This window comes from Euprymna scolopes, chromosome 9 (assembly GCF_053919585.1).
Source record: "Euprymna scolopes isolate OS-2025 chromosome 9, ASM5391958v1, whole genome shotgun sequence".
Taxonomy (NCBI): Eukaryota; Metazoa; Mollusca; class Cephalopoda; order Sepiida; family Sepiolidae; genus Euprymna; species Euprymna scolopes.
Genome location: NC_136490.1, coordinates 93,873,654 through 93,895,108, shown reverse-complemented (window position 1 = coordinate 93,895,108; position 21,455 = coordinate 93,873,654). Strand labels below are relative to the sequence as shown.

Genomic DNA, 21,455 nt, shown 5'->3' with positions numbered 1-21,455 from the left:
AACAGAGGATCAATACCCATGCATATTTTTTTTTTTTTTTTTTTTAAAAACATGATGTATGAGGGACAACTCTAAGAAAAAAGAGTTTTTTGTTATTGTGAAGTTACCTCCCTTGGGATGGGCATATATCATGTTTTCTTTTTTCTGTGATTTTGTAGGCGTCCAAATGCAACTTAAGTCTATGCTGGGGGGACTAATGGTGTTATTATTATCTATTATATGTGCTGCCTCTTTAAGTTTTGTGATCCGCCATCTTTCTTCTGTATCCAGTATTTTGACATCATCCCACATTAGAGAATGGTTACTCCCTTTCTTTCACACATGTTCAGCTAGGACTGATTTTTCAATTTCAATAAACAAATATTTTATAATTTAAATATATTTCAGAGTTAAACTCCATCCTCAGTATTTTGTTTCTTCTTTTTTTCTTCTTCTTGCCATGTTGTAAAGTTGGAGCAAGAAAAGTCAGTGGTAAAGATCCACGTGTTGTGTCTCAGTGGTTGTATTTTGAAATGTCAGGAACGGTGTGTTGGCTACGCGAGATTCAGGGGTGTGAGTTCCATTATTGAAGTATTTATTTTTGGTTTAATTTGAATAAAATAAAATACTTTTCTTGCATCTGTTGGGCTGAAATATAGTTCTAGGCAGTTCCAGGAGGTCCATCCTCCCAGGCTTTATCTTCTCTCTCTAAGAGGGGATTAATTTATTGTTAATCGCCTGCGGCGTCCCTATTAGAAAATATTTTATGAACCTGAAGGTATCTCCTTGTGCGCTGGTTTTCCAATCTACACCTTCCGACCTTCTGTCACATCTTGCCATGTTGGGAAGTAGATAAATACCTATTTACAAAAAAAAATCCATTCTCATCAGAGATCAGCCACTTTTTTTTTTCCCCCCATTTTTTTTCTGCTTATCAATAATAGTAAAAAAAAAACAACAAAAAACAAAAAAAAAACAACAACAACAACAACAACAACAACAAAAAAGAGTTGATGAATAAAATGTCCTTTTGAAAACCAATATGCAAATATCATGTTTCATCGGATATTCTACTTACTTGTCAGATTAATAACAAGCTCAAGATGTTTCCTCGAATAGTGGTGGAGAGACTCTTCTAAATCTAAATAAATTCATGATGATCTTTGGCATGGTACGTCATCAATACACCAAGTCGATAAAAGAAATACTGCATGATGGTGCTTATCACACTACTTATTTCCATTTTTGTTTTACTTTTTATTCACCCCAAACAAGGCAGATTACCATTAGGACATAAGGTTCTACTATGTCTGCAGGGGCGCTATGTATGGAGGTGAGCAGCGAGATATTTATTCACATTACATTTAAATTTCTGCATGTTAATATGGTAATCACCCTCACCGATCAAAAAGATTTTTTTTTACACAGGAGTCACTACTTATCAAGGCCTGGAGGCCACTCGAGGATAAAGGTTAATGAATGTACAATAGTCAATGGGATCATATTGTAGTAATTCTTAGTATTGGAAATTTGGTAAATTGGATTATTTAAGGAGACGGTTCATCAAGAACTTGTTTACATTGGACTTCAAGACGATCATATTGTAGTCAGCTGGAAAGCAGGGAAACATAAGAGAGTTCCACATGCGTGCAGTCTTAAGAAAAGCTTTGTTCATGGAATCCACATTTAGGTTTAGGCACAGATAAAGAGTGGGGGAAATTATTGATAGTTTCAGCTAGACGAGTGTTTTTCATGAAAGTTTGGCAAGGGAGTGGGCATAGATTTGAGCTCAGACGGGCACTTGCCATGAAAATAACAATAAAGCTTGCCATGAAAATAACAATAAAGCAGAGACAGGTTTGTAACGTCTCTTCTGTGTTAAAGAGGTTGCAGAAAAGAGCATCCCCTATTAGGCTACAAAGTCTATTTTGCTGAATAAATAAATTTATAAATTAAGAAATTCTAAATAAATGTACAAATTTTGAAATGCTGGGGCCTAACTGTCAAAATGGCAGCTCAGAGGGTGAATCAAATATTATGATGACTACAAATATGAATGTGGCAGATAATTGAGCATGCTGAATGATATTGTCAGTATATATGGGTTAAGAAACACATACAGATTCGCAAGGCCCCTTATTGAATGGCCTTGTGTCTAATTGTATGCATTTATAGTAAGCATAAATAAGCACGGTAACATGCAAACACGATCCACATACTTTTGGTATTAGATAGATTATGCAATTGTTATTGGGAAGTAATTGGACCGATTGTGTTGTGATTGCAACATTCCACATTAATCTGTCGACTGCTGCTGATGCCTATTTCTAATTATCCGACTGTTTACCAGCAGTCAGAAATTAAGTTGTGCTATTGATCAGCAATCCATTGTGAGAGGAGATTATGATTATAATAATAAAAAAATGACATCTGCAACACACACACACACACACACACACACACACACACACACACACACACATATAATGAATAAATGACAAAAGTCTATATTCCAAATTTCATGATGTTGACCATCTTACAATTTATTCCTTTAATTCACTTGACACTTACTTACTTGAATTAAAGGAATAAATTGTAAGATTGTCAACATTATGTAATTTAGAATATAGACTTTTGTCATTTATTCATTATATGCTCTGTAATTACATTGAGCTTCTTAAATAAGAATTAGTATATATAAAAAGGAAATATAAGTAAATAAAGAATATTTCCACAGAAATATATATATATTATATATATATATATATATATATATATATATATATATATATATATATATATATAGGGTGACCCCAAAAAACGGGCCCCATGTACACTTTATGTGATATCTCCATTATTTATTCACCGATTGCCCTTATTTTACAGGACATGGCAGAATCAACGACTGTGAGTACACCAAGACCCCAATGGGACAAAGAATACACTGTGTTAAATTTTACTACAAGACAGGCTCATGTAAGAAAACCAAGGACAGTTTCATGCATCAGTTCGAATGTGAAAAGGCTCCATCCAAAAGCAGAATTCAGAACTGGGTGGACCACTTCGAGAAGTATGGAACCGTGGAGAACCTCAAGGCTGCCAGAGAGAACCGTTTAAGCCACTTGGGACGTCACAAGAAGCGAACAGCCGAGCTGGTCGAAAGAGTGAGAGAGTCTCTCCAGTAGAGTCCGAAACGCTCTGTGCGTAAGCGAAGTCAGTCCCTCAGTATGTCCCGTGAGACTTACAGGAGAGTGCTGGTGAACGATATCAGGGCTTACCCATACAGAATACAGACACTGCAGACCCTTACAGCCTCAGACAAGAAGCAGAGGAGGACTATGGCAGCCAAGATGCTCAAGAAGATCGAGAAAACATCAAGTTTCCTTAACCTCCTTTGGACCGCAGATGAAGCCCACTTCCATCTTGTCTTCTGGAGGTCCTCCAGACCCAATGAAATAGCCACCAAGCCTCTGCACTCTCCTAAGTGCACGGTGTGGGCTGCAATCTCAGCCAGAGACATCATCAGACCAATCTTCATCGAAGAATTTGGCGCAGCAGTGACAGTCACCCAGGAGCGGTATGTGAAGGTCCTCAAAACCTTCAAGAGTGAGCTCCAGACTATCTACCCGTCGCTCATGAGCAAGTTCTGGTTCCAGCAGGATGGAGCAAGTTCTCACACCTCAGACCTGTCCCGAGATTGGCTGAAAGAGAACTTCGGAGGCCGAGTGATCAGTCTCAAGACTGATTTTGAGTGGGCATCCAATAGCCCGGACTTAAGTCCCCCAGATTTTTTTCTTTGGGGCTATCTTAAGGACAGAGTCTATGCAGTGAAACCCAGAACCATCACGGAACTCAAGGAAGCCATCAGGGAGGAGATGAGAGCCATTACCAATTCGGTCTGTAAGAACGTCATGGACAACTTCGTACTGCGTCTCAAAAAATGCACGGAACTAAATGGAGACCATCTAGAACATATGCTGTAGAATGGAGAAAAAAAGGCCAAAGACCCTAGTGTTTTGATGTGATGTTTTGAATATAATAAACTAGTTATGACCAAAGTTTCATTTCATTCAGACAAAACATTAAGAAACGGGGCCTAATTAGAATTGGGCCCGTTTTTTTGGGTCACCCTGTGTTAATCATGACATCCTGCACTGATGATTCCCGAAAGGATGAAACACTAGTGTCTGTAGGTATTTAATAATTATTATAGTGAATAATTATAAATAAATATATATATATATATATATATTAAGTAATGTGATTTATAATTTATTTGAATTAGCTCTAGGACATTTAACTATCGAGCTTATTATATATCTAAATTACAACGAGCTCTTTCTATTTTCTGTATTTTAATTAAACTAGTAATTTCACTGTTACATTAAAATACACTCAGCTCTTTAGACTATTGTTCTAATCTCCTTTAAATTATATATATATATATATATATATATATATATATATATATATATATATATATATATATATATATATATATATATAATATTTTTTATTTATATAGACAAATATTACATCGTCGCTACGCCAAACTTGCTAATGTTTCGGACAAATTGGTTTGCAAGAAACCAAAAGTTAATATACGGATAAAAATAATTGTCAGAATAATTGTTAATGATTAGAATGACATAATAGGAGATAAAAATTAAAATACAGTAACAATTATGGAAGTAATACGGACGTCAAGAAATGTCAAATAAGTAATAGTTAAAACACAATACAATCATAGAAGTAGATGTAAATAATAAAGAATTTAAATTTAAATATTTGAAAATTTTAATTTTGAAATTTTGAAAATATATAAAATTTAAAAAATTAAAAAAATCTAAAAAACCTAAAAAACCTAAAAAAACAACAACAAAAAAAATTAAGAAATTTCTAGCAAGATAGAATTACAATTACAATAAAGTTGAGAATGTTGCACATGTTGGCAGTTTTATTTAACTCATGGTTGAAGAATGGATCAATCCTCAACCACTTTATCATAGGTATCCTAAAGCTGTTTATGCAAAAAGAAAGATAGTGAAGATGGGTTACATAATTATAGGCCCTTAACAATGGCTAACACGGAGTTAAAGATTTTGCCCAAGGTTCTTGCACATCGTCTGCAGCTTGTCCTAGCTGGCCTGACTAGCCCTGAGCAAACTTGCACCGTGAAAAGTAGGACAATTCAGGATAATCTGCATTCGATGCACTTGATCATAAAAAAAGTTGACACTGAAGCCTCGCTGATCAATTTAGATCAGTCCAAAGCCTTCGATAGGATGGACCACCATTACTTGGAGGCCGTTTTATCAGTGGCCGGTTTTGGCCTTCAGTTTTGCTCATGGGTTCGCCTCCTTTATGCCAATCCCACAGTGCTGGTAGAAGTGAATGGAAGGATATTAAAGCCCTTCAGTTTATTCCGATCCATTCATCACTGTTGTCCATTATTACTGATGCTCTATGTGCTTGCGTTGGAGCCTTTGCTACGTAGGCTAAGGGTGAATCTGGTCTTACTCGGTATCACTTCCAATTAAATTTTATCTTTTTAGGCGATTTTAGAATCAAAATTGGTAATTGTTTTGTAAAGTACTCCGCCTATGCTGATGAAGTAACAGTGTTTGTAATGAAAAATGTCGAGACTAGTGTTGTTAGTACAGAAATCAAATCGTATGAGAAAGTGGCAGGGGCCAAAATTAACTGTGGCAAGTCTTGTGGCTTGTGCATTGGTGCCTGGAAAGGAGTCTCCCTTCAGGGGCCCTTTAGCTGGAGTGACGGTTCTTACAAGATACTTGGCATCTGGTTCGATCCTGATCTTCAATTGGAGAAAAATTGGTTAGAAGTCTTGAAAGCGGCCCAAGATGCCATTAGTCAGTGGATCTACAGAAATCTTTTGTTAAAGGAGAAAGCAGAGCTGAGTGCTTCACACATATATCCAATCTTCATATACCGGCTTTCAATTCTTTGCCTCCAACTGGATACACTGCTTCATTTGTAATGGGCTCTGTTTAAGTTATTATGGCTTGGAAAGTCTCATATGGTCCATCATGAGTTCTGTTATCTCTATCCTTCTGAAGGCCGTCTAGGTATGTCAAATGTGGAGATTCATCAACACATGCTTCAGCTGTATGTCCTAGATCAAATGTGTACATAAGTTAATGAAAATGGTGGCTTCCAGAAAGATGACACTAAGAAAACCTTCCCAGTTTTGAGAAGTGTGCGCTCGAGTGAGATGGAGGCACACAAGCGAGTGCTCCTTCTATCAAGAGTGTTGTCGCACTTTGAAACTCCTTCTAAGGGTGAAAGAACACCTCTCTGATACCCTGCTGTTGTTCCAAAAAGCATTATAACAGGTATTAGTGTGGGAATTTGTTGAGGATATTACTATTGAGGGGTTCGTTTCGATGAGGTGGCAGCATCGCTCGATTTGGGTTTGGGTGCCCGGGTTGGGGTATCTCACAAGCAACAAGGCATCTTTGGCCTAGCTGGTAATCCAAAATGCTTTCTAGGTCAGTAAGAGACTTCAATCAGTTGGCTTGACAAGTTTCAACCTGGAACCCATCAATGTTTGTAGCAACTGGGTCCCAGCAACTGATGGGCTTAGAAGACAAATATGTCTGATCTTGCTAGCAGTGATGAGGGATGTGATATGGAGGACTTGCATGAAAGTGGTTTACGGAGCTGAGGACTTTGTTTCTCCCGACCTTGTTCAAATTTTCCATTTTTATTTGTATTAAAGCCAAGAGAGGATTGAACTCTCTCCATCTGACTTTGCTGAAAGGTGGGTGTCTGTTGCACATGTCTGTCATGTAAATAATGGTGGACGTTCCTAAGGCTAGAGGATTTTGGGTTCCAAAAATAAACGTCAGCTTTGACTTGTTTCCTTAAGTCAAGTCTATAGTTTAGCTTAGATTTCATTTTTAGACACTTCAAGTTCATAATTTAGCTAGTGTGTGAGAGGTCTTATTTTTCTTCTTTTTTTTTTTTTTTCGACCTCAACTAAGTGACAGATCACATGATTTGCTAGAGATGCAGATTCCCTTGTGATGTTTTTGTAAGTGATGATAGTACCTATTTACTATGCCTCCCCACGGGACAGAGTTAGACACCAGGGTCATTTTTTAACGTGGAGAAAAGGTACAAAAATAAAAATTGTCTCAGTCGTGAAGGATTTCTCCTCCACCGAAAGAGAACAAGAAATAGAAGTGCAGCATCTGAAGAACAGATACTACACTTTGATCTTGTCCCGAAAGCGATTGAACCTGTATGACCTTTTTCAACTGGTAAATCGGTGTATTTGCCACAGTTTTAAAAGGTAGGGTCTTTATACTAACACCTTTTCCTTTCTTTTCATTGTAAATATAACTTTTCTTTCCTTCATCCACTTCCAACCCTGCTTTCACATATTGTATAAAATTGGGTTTAAGTAGGTTAGTCATAGTATGAGTTTTTGGTGATTGATATAATATAAATGCGGTATTATGGTGAGAACGTTTGAAAAATTATTTGTATTATTCAAACTATTTTCATCTTGGTTGTTATTTTCACAATGTTTCGGCCACTGTAACCTTTGACCTCTCCAAGAAGATCTTTTTAAACTCAGGAACCTTCTTTTTAACTTGGTAATCTATATGTATTTTCAAACTAAATCTTTTATTTAAGCTATGAGAGTAGATTATTCTTGTTCTGTCAACCATGACTATGTAGAAGGGTTAAGTTTTATGTTAGTAAATATAATCTGCAGTATGGATTGAACCTTCAATTTTCAGAAGACGGTCCCTTAGAACCGATTGTAAATCAACACTTTTAACCATTGCACAATGGGTTCATGTGGACAATATAAAATTATGTGTTGTCTCAACCTCCACTTGACAAACCTATTACCTAGCGATGAGACGATTCCAAAATTTTTCATTATTCCGATACAATTACCGATTCTGTTCTAAATTCCCAATTTCAAAACAATTCCAAATTCCAATCCAAAATCGCCTAAAAAGATGAAATTTCATTGGGAGTGGGGATGATTTAATGGACAATCCTTATTTACCTTTAAATGTAGATATTATTTTCTTTATTTAATTTGACAAACTAATTAATGTTTTCTCTTTATGAATTTCGTCCAAGATTTTCTTCTAGATTTTTTTATAGTTGTACCTTTCACTTATTCAATTATGCCATTTTTACCTGTGCCATTTTTACTGAGCCATTTTTATAACATCAGTTTTACCTAAATTTGTTATTATGGTCTAGAAATTTTAGTTTTCCTGGTAATTTAAATTTAATAAATATTTATTATTTTATTATTAGTACTAGCAGTGGAAAATTAAACTTTAAACAAAAAAAAAAATAGTTAAAAGAAAAAATAATAATTAATCACTTTTGGAATCAGAAACTAGGCTCAATTATTTCTGATTTTAATTCCAATACCGATATCCTAAAAAGTTAATTATTTTTAGATTTCTAATTCGATTCTGATTAATTGTTGCAACACTATCATTCTATCATTTACCCTTAACCTCCAATGGCCTTCAGGCCTCGATAAGTAGTGACTCATTGGTACAAAACAAAAATAAAAACTTACATCATGCCGATTTTCTTCAGATGCATTTTTTGAACGTGGAAATTTTATATTAAATTCCACAACCCATAGAAAATTTTGAACTGAACACTTTTATTTAATCGTAGATTATTCCCATTCCGTCGGCCAGTAGAAGTGTTAATTAATTAAATTGTTATTCTTAGTTATTATTGCCAGTGGTATGAATTGTACCTTCAATCTCCAGATTACTGTCATTTAGAACTGATTGTTATTCAATGCACTATGGATCCAAGATTTAACATTAAAAAAAAATTGCACCTGAAGAAGGTCAGAAGTTACATTGACCAAAACTTGAGAATAACAATGAAGATGAGGATAGTAACGGAAGAAAAGAAATAATCCAAATTATCAATCTTCATTGCAAAATTTCTGTTCAAGTTCAATTTTTAGCTGGGTATTAAATTTTCTATACAGATTTAATGTACAATAACTCTTTAGTATCTAATTGTTCGACCAGTCTTTACCCAAAATAATAATGTTTGTAAAAATATTTTTTTGAATGAAAGGAATCCTTGGTAAATTTTACTTTTACTCCAACTCAACACTCACTTTTAAAATGACAACTTTTGAAAAGTTTTCGAGTATGCTGAAAACAAATATCACATTCAAATTTGGGGCAGACAAATTTCTCGATATTAAGACATTTTTTCCAATGTATTACTTAATGAATTTCAGTAGTCGTTGCCATTCTTAACTGGAGGAGGGAGTGTTTTGTAACACGCATGTGCATTAGTACTTGTTTAGTTGGGTGAAAAAAATAGCCGCCAGTGCAAACATAATGGATTACATTGGATAATAAAGTCTTAATATCCATAAAACTACTCGTCTGCATCAAATTTAAATATGATATTCGTTTTCAGCATTAACATGTTGTCAATTTAATGGTGAATGTTGAGTTGCAGTTAGTAAAAGAAATGTAGGCACCTCCAACCCATTGTGTAGAACGTCATCATTATACACATTAAGTAGTGACATTATCATTTAGTGTGATTACTATAGTTTGGGTCAATTTCTATGGAAGATCATTTATGCAGAAATTTATGAATAAATAAAATGTGCAATAAAACAATGGATAAAAAACAATATAAGGCTTACCTTTTACAAGACAAATAGATTTTAAATAACGAACTACACAGACGATAAAATTAATTTTTACCTGTTCAGGTGATACATGTATCTAAGTATGATGTAGCTACAGACCTACGTACTTTTTTGGAAAAAAAAGCGCAAATGTTGATTATCACCTCTCTCATTTTAAATAATCAAATCCAAACGAATTTTTTTTAGTTAATTTTACTTTTGCAATTTTTATCTCAAGAGTCATATATTCTATTATATGAATATATATTTTTTTATTATTGAAAATCTGTTATATAAAAAAAATCTGTTTAAACTTCATATCGCGCAATATTTGAATTGAATATTATTTAAAACTTTTTTAAAATCACCGAAGAAATACAAAGGGAAAGAATAAGATCATAATTGTCTCAAGAGTTGCTTCCCTTGTGTAAACGTCTCCATGGCAGAGCAGTTGCCAGGAAACGCTAACTGTACAAACACTTGTTTGTGATTAAACTGATCTTTTTATTATTAATGCTAAAATTGTTGGACAATGAGTGGAGGGAAAATTCACGATTTTCCACATTTAAAACTCGATTCAGTTATCGGTTTTAATGGTAAGTAGTACAGAGATGCATTCAAATTTAAGTCATTTTTTTATTAATACGTTGCTCTTTTTTAAATAGAGGATTCTTATAATTTAAAAATGTTTTGAATAAAAAGAATTTGTCATATTACCAAAGTTGCAAAGAATTTTCCTTTCTACCTAACATCAGAGTTGCTTTCTAATAACTCCCCATCTGTATCTTTGGTAATTTTCCAATATTTTTTATGTGATTGTCGCTGTATATTTCTACAATTAGTCAACTGTAAGATCATTCCCAGAATTATACACTAAGGTGCTGTAAATTTTAAAGAAAATCTGTTCAGCCATTTCAGAGTCTATAAGGAACGAACTCACACATGCAGAGACAAAGTTGCATTTATATATATATATATATATGTATATATATATATATATATATATATATATATATATATATATATATATATATATATATATATATATATATATATATGTATATATGAATTTTTAGAATGTGAGAGATGATATAATTATTTCCGCAGTCAAGCAACGAAGTAGGTACATTCCATTATCAGGTTTACTTGTTCTGTGTTAGTAATAGAATTTATTGCGTGTGGCACAGTTGTTCAAGTAGCAGAGTACTCACCTCCTTTGCAAGAGATTCGGGTTTTGAATCCCGAGTTCAGACGTGTTTAAGGGCGAATCTCAAGTCTTAAATTTCCAGTTTCAGTTTGTTGACTTTCATTGCTCTTGTTAGATGCAACGTTGCTTGATTGTGGAATATATATATATATATATTAAAATGAAGATTGGTTCGTACATATTAAAAATAATAATTGATGAGCTAAAAGTGTGTGTTCAATCTAAAGAAAATAGGTGATGCAGAATAATAGGCGACACAAATAATGTCAGATAAAAAGTTATTAAAAATATTATAAAAATAAAATATTATTAAAAAAATCAATAAATATTTCATGAAATAGTATATTTTTTATAGGACTAAAAACCAATTAAAATTTTTTTTTTTAAATAATGTTTTATTTATTATTTTCTGCAAAACATAATTAAGTATAATGCAAATTTTCTATCTGAGACTGTTTGCTGCTGACTGTATCATTGAAAATTTTTTTTTGGGGGGGGGGGCGGGGGGTCCAGCAGAACTAAAGTATTTATATGTGTGCGTATTTTTTTCCTATATTGTCACTCCAGACTTAGGATTAGTGTTAGGTGATTAAAGGGCATTTTTTTATTTTTTTTATTTTTTTTATTTTTTTTTTTTTATTATTATTATTATTATTATTATTATTATTTATTTATTTATTTATTTATTTATTTTATTTTTTTTTTTTTTCTGTGTTGTTTTTTTCTGAAAGAATGAGAACAAAAACCACATGCCCTTCATTAACCCCACCTCTTCTCCACACTCTAGAAATCAATAAAATAAATTATTTGTAAATTTTCTGCTTATTTGATAGTAATCTCAAGATTAGAAAAAAAAATAAAATAAAATAAAAAAAAGATTAAATAGTAAGTAGATTCCACTGTCCCTATTTACTCGTCCAAACACGAGGGCAGAGTTAGATACAAGCTTGATATTTTATGTGTCAAAGATCCATCTCCCCCAAGAAGGGGCAATCCAGATTTGTACAAAAATTTAATAGTCTCGATCTAGAAGATTTTCTCTTTGAATGATCAAAGATAGAGTAGATAAAATGTAGTGTTGGAACAAATACTATACTTTGGTCCTAACCAAAAGACTAAGGAAGATTCCACTGTCTATACTATAAACATGTATTGATTGAAGTTGGGAGTGACACAAAGGTTCTGTTTTCATTGACTACTACACTGAGATGTAGGGGAGAGCACAACTCTTGAATTGTTTCATGTACCCTGGATCTTTACCTTTGTAGGAGACTAGGATATATAAATACCCCAATCCCGTTACAAAAGAATAATGAAACGAATGGAATTGAAGGAAACAAAGACTCAATTGATGGATAAGATAAACGTCGTTTATTTGCTGTTGAAAGAATGAACGTTTTAGTTATAACATGTGTCCATGTCCGCGCGTATGTAACCAATGTTCGTTGCAGGGTTGGTGTTGTAGAAGAATAGGAAATGTGTGTTCATCTCACTATCGTTTGTTCACGCGTGGGAAGAGAAATAAGTGTTGTAGTGGAAATGAGAATACTAGTCCAGCGTGTAGACAAAGAAGAGGATATTAGAGTTGTCATCAGTTAGTAGTCAGCTACGCTAAGGTGTTCTCAGGGACCAGTAGTAGATAGAGAGAAAGAGTGGGAATGTGTACATACGGTCTGTTAGCTCGTGCCCCCATACATAGTAGTAAGTGGGCGTGACGCACGCGAGCGGTCCAAAGACTGACCGACCAGCACGGAAGCTGGGCCGGAAAAAGGAAGAGCCGGTTGTGACTCTCTCTTTTATACTCGTTTCCGGTGGTCATTTGCGCATGTGTATAATTCCTTAGAAAGCGGAAGTGATGTCGTCCATGTGTGCGTTCGTGTGCGCGTGTGTGAGTACATATGTGTGGGTTAGCGTGTGTGTCTATACACGTGAGTGTGAGTGTATGTGCGCGAACGTGAATATCTGTACATGTGTGGACGTGGGCGCGTATGTTTGTGTGCGCGTATGTATATGACATAACTTGAAATGTGAATGTGTGTTTTTGTGTGAGACTTGAAAAAGGCTCGTACACCTTATAATGTTGAGTGCTTTGCAGGAGTCTTTTAACAGGTTGATCTGAAGAGATGTTTCATGATGACGAATTAGTCCTTGCCTTTGAAACAATGAAAGGTGTACTTCTTAAGCTGAAGACTTGGAGGAATGCTGTAGAAAGTAAAAGTTTGAGAGTAAATGTTACCAAAGTGATGAGCAGTGGCTGTAATTTTGGAAAGTCTCAAAAAGAAGAAAATTCCTATGTTTAGTTTGCAGAATGAGCAACTCAATTTTTTTGCGGTATTTGTAAGCATTGGGTAAACAAAAAAAGTGCAGTCAAATTACTGATAGTTTGAGAAATTATAACCAGCTTGTGTGCTAGAAGTGTAGACAATAGAGACAGATCAGAACTCAAATTTGGAGAAAGTATATCTATTGAGGTTGTTCAGACGTTTTTTACTTTGAGAATATGATTGGAGTATAGGGTGGAGCAGGCGCTAGTGTAAGTGTAAGAGTTAGAAGTGGATTGAGTAATTTCAGGGAACTTTTGTCATTACTAACCAGCAGAGCGTTACCGCTGCCGACCAAAGGAAGAGTCTATTAAACATGCGTGCAAAGAGTAGTGATGTATGAAAGTGAAAGCTGAGTAGTGAGGGTTGAGGATATGCGTTGCATGGAGATAAATAATATGAGAATGATATGATAGATGTGTAATGTGAGTCTTAAGATCTGATAACATCGGAGGAAGAGTAAATCTGTAGAGTGTAGGGAAATGTCTGCAGAACAAGAGACTTTGTATGGTTATATTGAAAGAATGGATGAGAGTTCTTGGATTGGTGGATGTAGAACAGTTGGAGTAGCAGTTTAAGTTGGTAGGGGAAGACCAAGTCAAACATAAGAGAAAGTGATAAGAATGGATTAAAGATAAATTAAGACCTATTGGTAATAGTCACCTAATGTACTTCCTAACTTTTGGTGTATTTGCTACCGGAAGTGGTAACAAGGCAAATCAGTTTCTTCATTTTTTTTTTTTTCTCTCATGCCTATATCTCCCCTGTGCACGTACTCTTTTTCTTTCTTTCTTTTTTTTTTTCAAAGGAGTCACTACTTATCAAGACCTGGAGACCATTCGAGGATAAGGGTTAATGAATGTACAATGGTCAAAGGGAACATGTCATAGTAATCGTTAGTAGTGGAAATTTGGTAAATTGGATTACTTAAGAGGATAGCTCATCAAAAATATGTTCACATTGGACTTGAAGACAACCATATTGTAATCAGCTGGAAAGCAGGGAAACGGAAGACAATTCCACAGGTGTGCAGTTCTAAGAAAGAAGCTTTGTTCATGGAATCTACGTTTAGGTTTAGACACAGATAAAGAGTGGGGGAAATTATTGATATTAGTTTCAGCTAGACGAGTGTTTCTCATGAAAGTTGGGTGAGGGAGGACCATAAATTGGAGCTCAGATGAGCACTTGTCATGAAAATAACAATAAAGCAGACACAGGCTCGCAACATCTCTTCTGTGAGAAAGAGGTTGCAGGGAAGAGAAAAGGGCACTCCCAATTAGGCTATGAAGTCTATTTTGAATTATATCAAGGCAAGATAAGCTGCTTCGAGCAGCTCCTGCCAGAATGTGGCAACAGTACTCCATCCTTGGATGCACTTATCTCTTATACAGGTAGAGAATTGCATCAGCAGTGAGATATGTAATGGAGCGGTAGAACGATCCCACCATTTTTCCAGCAGCCTTGGCAACTGCTTTGATGTATGTGTTTCAGCACAGATCACGAGTAAAAGTCAGACCTAGGAGCTAGTCAAAACATGAAGTCTCTCCAAGACGAGAGCCATTCATTTCAATTGATGCCAGATTGGATCAGTGCGTTGATGATGGAAAGATAGAAGCTTAGTTTTAAATGCATTAAAATTAACCAGCCACCTTTTTCCCCATTGCAGCACATGACCAAGATAAGAGAGAATCAGAACTTGGTCATTTACGGCCTTTGAAGCATTGCCATAGATGGTTGTGTTGCAAGCATAAATGTCTACACTCTTTTTTGTATTACATTGTTTTTTTATTTAATAATCATTGAAAAGTTTTTTCCGGTCTTATTTGAATTAAGAATTATTTAAAGTACTTTTATTTTTTAAAATAGTTATCGAAAACACTTTTTGTGCTTTTTTTCAAAAAGAATTAGTGAAAACACATTTAAACAATTTTAATTAAGAATTATTAAAATTAGTCTTATTTTTTAAAAAGAATTCTTGAAAACACTTTTGTGCTCTTTGATTTTTTTAAATAATAATTGAAAATATGTTTATAAATTTTAATCAAGAATTATTGAAATTAGTTATCTTTTTTTAAGAATTCTTGAAAACACCTTTTGTGCTTTTTTTGAATGAATTATTTTTTGTTAATTTTTTTGTATATTTTTCAATTGTGTCCTTTTCTTATATTTTATTTCAATAAATCACTTCACAATAGAAATACTGAAGAACAATAAAAGTGAAGGAACTGATTTGCCTTGTCACCGTTTCCGGTAGCAGACATACCGGAAGTTAGGAAGTAACTATAACCGACCTGGTCAGGGAAAGGTTAGTTTGGAAGTCAGTTTCTCAAAGCCGTCTAACAGATGCAAGCATGTAAAATGGGCGTTAAATCATCAATAATAATAATAATAATAATAAACAATTCTGATTTCGTTTATGAACGTCTCTGGAAAGGGATGGGATTGATTTCCAGACGATTTCCCTTAATCCCGGCTTCAAACCAGGAGCTTCAAAGATCAAGGGTTTTCCTAGGGATGTTGGTGGTACCTATAATTGCAGATGTTTGAAGGTCACCTAAAGCATTGGGGATTTGTAGTTTTTTCAATTGTCCTTCCAGACAACTTGATACTACTCCTAGTGTACCAACTATGACCGGGATTATTTGTGTTTTAACCCCATGTATACGCCTTATCTCCAAGGCCAATGGAGCATAATTGCTCCAATTCTCATTCTCCTTCTCTCTCACATTCCTGCCCCAGGGTACTGAGAAGTCTACAATCTGCCAGTTTTTTGAGACCTTGTCAATGACGACCAATTCCGGACGATTATGTTCCAATTGCTTGGTCGTTATGACACTTTTGTCCCACCATACCTCTACCTTGTCATCCTCACTTGTTCTCACTCCATCAGGCACCTCCTCAAACCATTTTCCAGCACACTTTATCCCAACCCTCTTACACACCTCCCAATATATTCGGTGTCCCATGCGATCGTGTCTTTTACAGTACTCTCTCTGGGCCAGTCCACTACACCCTGCTGCAAGGTGTGTAATTGACTCTGAGATCTTACCACAAATCCGGCATTCTGCAGCAACTTCCTCTCCTAGAACCACTTTTTTGAACAATCGTGTTCCTAATGCCTGCTCTTGTGCTGCACAAACAAAAGCTTCAGTACACTTAGCCAGATACCCAGCTCTAAGCCATTGCCATGATCTTTCATCAGCCACTTCTGCTCTATCCTGGAAGAACCTTCCATGCATTTTCTTCCTAGCCAGTTCCTCTGCCCTTTCTCTATCCATACGTTTCACATAATCACCCTTGGTCTCACATACCTCCACTTCATTGGCCACAACCTTAAGCATCCACTCCTCACTTCTAACTAAATGCTCCTTCAGCGACGTCTCCTCGGTTATAACACAATCTTTTACACTTTTCAATCCTCTCCCACCATCTTTCCTCTTTTGATACTGCCTTGCTACGCTACTTCGAATGTGAAATATACCAAACATTGCTAAAACTTTTCTTGTTTTGATATCCATGGCATGCAAATCCTTGTCAGACCATTCTAAAATTCCCGCACTGTATCTCAAAACACTGACTGCCCATGCATTTACTGCTTTCATTAGGTTTCCTCCATACAGTTTCGACTTTGCAATTAGTTTCACTCTTCTAAGATACTCTTTCCTGACTTTTTCCTTCATTTCTCTGTTCATGATGCCTACACCCTCCAGCACTCCTAAATACTTATATCCTGTATCTTCTATTTCTTTCATGATTTCTCCATTTGACAGCACTATTCCATTCGAATTAACCTTTACTCCTCTTTTCATCACCAGCACCGCACATTTACTAATCCCAAACTCCATCCCAATGTCTTCTGAGTATGTCCCCACAAGTTCTACCAGTCTCTCCATTTCCTTTTCATTTCTACCGAATATTTTCAAATCATCCATAAACAGTAGATGGTTGAGGCGTCTGTCACCAGATCCAAAGTTATACCCCAGTTTTTCTCTCTTCAAGAGGATGCTCAGTGGCATCATTATCATTACAAAAAGAAGTGGCAATAACGAATCTCCTTGAAATATCCTATCTTTAATGCCAACCTGCCCCATCTCCTCTCTGTTTGCTGTCAGCACCGTTTTCCATTGAGCCATACTTGTCTCCAAAAGCCCTACCACATTCTCAGCAACCTTCATCATCAATAGTGTTTCACATATTCATGAATGAGGAACCATGTCATAAGCCTTTCTGTAATCGATCCATGCTACGCTCAGATTCCTCTTCTTCTTCTTCTTTGCATCCTGCATTAATGCTTTATCAATTAGAAGTTGCTCTTTAGTACCTCTCGAGCCTTTCCAGCACCCCTTTTGTTCGCCAGGAAAAACACCATTACTCTCTAGATGTTCATAAATTTTCTTCGCAAATATTCCAGTCAATAGTTCTCGCATCAATGGCAGACATGTAATTGGTCTATAATTATTGGCATCTGTTCCTTTTGCAGGATCTTTCCTAATCAGTGTTGTTCTTCCCTTCACAAGCCAATCAGGGACATCTCCGGACTCTACAACCCTTTGCAGAGCAGCAGCTATAGGTGGATAAAGGCATGGAAACTGTTTAAACCAGAAGCCCATCACTCCATCTGGACCAGGTGCCTTCCAGTTTGTCATCCTTCGTATGCCAGCCTTAACATCATCGATGGTTATCTCAACGTTCTTCATCTGCTGCATTTCTGATAGCCTTTCTCTGACCTCTCCCAACCAGCTAGCCTTCTCATTATATCGCCCTCCAACAGACCAAATCCCACTCCAGAACTTCCTTGCATCTTTTGCATTTGGAGTGTTGTTATTTCCCGCCTGTTTACTACCATTTAATTCTTTATACAGCTGAGACTGATTGTTCTGGAAAAGGTTGTTCTGCCGAAATGCAACACTTTTTCCAACAAAGTTCCCAATTTTCATACCACCAGTGTGGACCTTCTCTTTCAACATTGTTAGAACATTCATCGTTCCTTTTCCCAGCAATCTATACCTCCTTTCAAGCTCGTCCCTGGCTTTCTGTCTTAGTTTAACTCCTTTTCTTATTTCTTCGATTCTATGAATGTCTTTCTGCCACCGTTTAATACTTTCTTCAAGCCGCCTCTGCCAGTGTGACCCTCCATCCCTCATTTCTCCCTTTTTCTTCTGTAATAAGCCAAGACGATTCGCAATAACGTATGACGCCGCACACAGAAGCCTGTTAAGTTCCGTAATCGATATGTTTTTTCTTATGATGTTGTGAATTACTCCTTGAATTATTTTTACCTCGTTTTTATTATTATTATTATTATTATTATTATTATTATTATCATTATTATTATTATAACAACAACAACAACAACAAGGAGGAGGAGGAGAGCTTTATTTTTTTTCTTTTAAAGATAAATCTTTTACAATATTTCAGGACGGAACCCAAATGGTATAATTGTTCACCCTGACCGTGAGCACATCATCTACTATCTTGGTTTTGTGGTCATTGTGGAGAATATTAACACCCAGGAGCAGTCACTTCTCTCTGGCCACCACAATGATGTCAGTTGCCTTGCCGTCTCTAAACTTGGACGTTACATAGCCTCGGGACAAACAATCTACATGGGTTTCAAGGTACATTTCTCTTTCTTGCACAATTTCCCTATAATAGACACTTGCAGTCCTGTGATTACTGCTATTTTTATTTCATTTTTGATATTGTTTTCTGTCTATATGGTTTTCAATATACACAATGTTTGGAAAATCGATAGCATAACTTCTGGTTTGTTCTATATATATATATAAATAAGTTTGGAGACCTTGGATTTCGTGTTATAAACCATTGAAACAAACATGGATCAATATTCTTCATTGTAAACACCTAACGCATAAAATGTGGATCGTAGTGAACTGTTATCTCGGCATGGGATACATAAATACTATATGTGTGACAAGATCATGTGTAAAATTATAGAAACGAGATACACTTTCATATATTAGAGATTAGCAGGACCTGTTAACCAACCTTGCCCGGTAGAAAGCACCCCCCCCTCCATTATAAAAAATGAAGTTACAGTTGTTGTTGATGGCCAATTTCCAACCTCCTTATGTTAAGAATGGCTTTCAGAATAGACACCCTCAACCTCATCATTTTAAGAACGGCTTTCAGAATAGACACCCCATTTTTTAAGAGGGGTTGTCAAAATATTTGCACCAAATTTAACCTTAATATTCTTTGTCAGCATACCCACCCACAAATGCTATAAACCAAAAATAATTGGGCGTGGCAGTGTCGGTCAGAGAGAAGTAGATTTGTTTATCACACGTGCGTACAAATCTGTGGTCACTGAATTACACTGCTTAATACAGGTTTTTATATCTCGAAAACTACTTGTCTCTGCCAAATTTGAATGAGATTGTCTTATTCAGCATAGTCGAAAGCCTACAAACTCATCATTTTAGAGAAAATTGTTGAGGTAGAGCTAAGATAACAATTTACCTAAAAAAAAACAAACAAAAAAAACACAGTTAATATCTGTGCAGTGTCGATAACGAGCCCAGAAATGAAAATTAAATAAAATACTCCACAGAATGTAAAATTAGTAAGAAAACAAATATTTAACAAATAAGTGTTTGTGTAGGCAATGTAATTTACTTTAAAATCTATCTGCCTAAAATTTTGGGACGTTAACTTATTTTTAAGCAGTTGACACGATAAGTAACATGATTGAAGCCTGGGTGCTCATTGGAAAATATATAAGTAATTAAAATCGTCCACTAGTAAATGTAAAAAAATAAGAAAAAATACCCCCCCCCCCCAACTAAAACAAAATAAAAAAATAACATCGTGTAAGGGTTGAAAAGCTGCTCCAAAATCGAAAAATAAATAATGGTACCCGTTAATGTTGTTTTTCTTAAGGCTTTTTTGGAGGGGGAGGGGTAGTGCCATGTAGGCACTTTGTGGATAGATAAGTGTAAGGTTAGCAGTATTTAATTTTCTGTTTATGAGCAGTTATCATGTTTGTTTTGTTTTTTTAGCACAATTGCCTCATGTAGAGAGTGACACCATATTGGAAAATTTCTGGAGCATTCGTTTATGTATGAAGAAGTGGACTCCGTAATAATAGAATTGTCAAGTCTCGGCCAATCAGAATGGGCAGATTTTGAGAAGGGAGAATTTATTTTTTTTGAATCGGGAAATGGAAAGATTATGCTGTGTGGGTGAAGCTATTAACCAGTTACAATGGGTGCAATAAAAGTATCATATTAAAATGTAGAATTGGTCCTGGTGTCACTTGGTAGCAGTGGAAGAACTAAATACCTATAGAGAAAAATAGGGACTTCTTCCTCTATAGATGTTGCAGTTGTGATGGTGTTACTCCTAGGATGCAATGTAGGATTTTATTATAACGATTTAATGTGTCTAAAATTATGTTTGGAAATTACATAAGATAGTGGCTAATAGCCTAGACATATTGAATTTGTATGTGGCATCTGTTATTGCAAACCTATGATACTTTGGTCCAGAGGGGAATTTCTGCAGTCAAAATATTATATAGGAGAGGAGATATAAGAGATAAGAAAGTAGACCTCAGATTTACTTTTGGCTGTCTCATAACTCTTGCTTCCCTTATTTTGTCCTTTTGTCTTCACATTTCATGAGCAATATTTCTGACATATATTCTGGTTCAGAATCTATCCATCTCACACTTATTGTTGATTGGTTTTTAACCTTGAAATAGTGTTTCTTTTTAGCGCTTTACATTAAATGGCATCATGTCTTATCTGGAACGATTTCTATAACAAAAAAAGAAAATCACACGAAAAGAAAAGCAAAACATCTGTTATAACAACATCAAAAGGATGTGTAGCATGTGTAGCATAAATAAAAATGAAGATTTATTTTATTTTACAAATCAATGCTCTCATTGAACAAATTTGGCCACACACTGACCAATCAGCTTGCAGGAAGCATTGATTCCATTTGTCTCCTAAGGAACTTCTTTAGCCCCTTTGGGAATCATGATCAGTCAGCAGAGAGAACTCAGCAAGCATCAAAGAAAGACCTTTCTTTGCTCCCCTGTCCCTGTCCACTGGACTCCCCAGCAAGAACGATCTTCACCAAAGATAAGTGCCGACAAAATAAACCTTTTTGTTGTTGTTTTAAAAAAGTTCTTGTTTTTCATTCCCTGCTATGTGTTCGATTGCTATTTATTTTGGAGGGGTGCAAACTGGCATCCCTAAACCTGTGCCTCATGTTGTCACGTACATGAACAAAACCA

General features: G+C 35.5%; 1 protein-coding gene and 1 long non-coding RNA gene across 2 annotated transcripts in view; one reads left to right on the top strand and one right to left on the bottom strand.

The window, feature by feature from the left end:
• The window catches only part of LOC145284783 (uncharacterized), a 103,382-nt gene that overhangs the window by 26,977 nt on the left and 54,950 nt on the right, over positions 1-21,455 (bottom strand). The window lies entirely within an intron of this gene.
• Positions 10,101-21,455, top strand: part of LOC145284781 (cilia- and flagella-associated protein 52-like) — a 56,947-nt gene continuing 45,592 nt past the window's right edge. The window contains exons 1-2 of the mRNA XM_080133748.1: positions 10,101-10,257; positions 18,608-18,807. Coding sequence (XP_079989874.1) covers positions 10,194-10,257; positions 18,608-18,807 — 264 coding nt within the window. The 5' untranslated portion in view covers positions 10,101-10,193. The remainder of the gene's footprint in view (positions 10,258-18,607; positions 18,808-21,455) is intronic.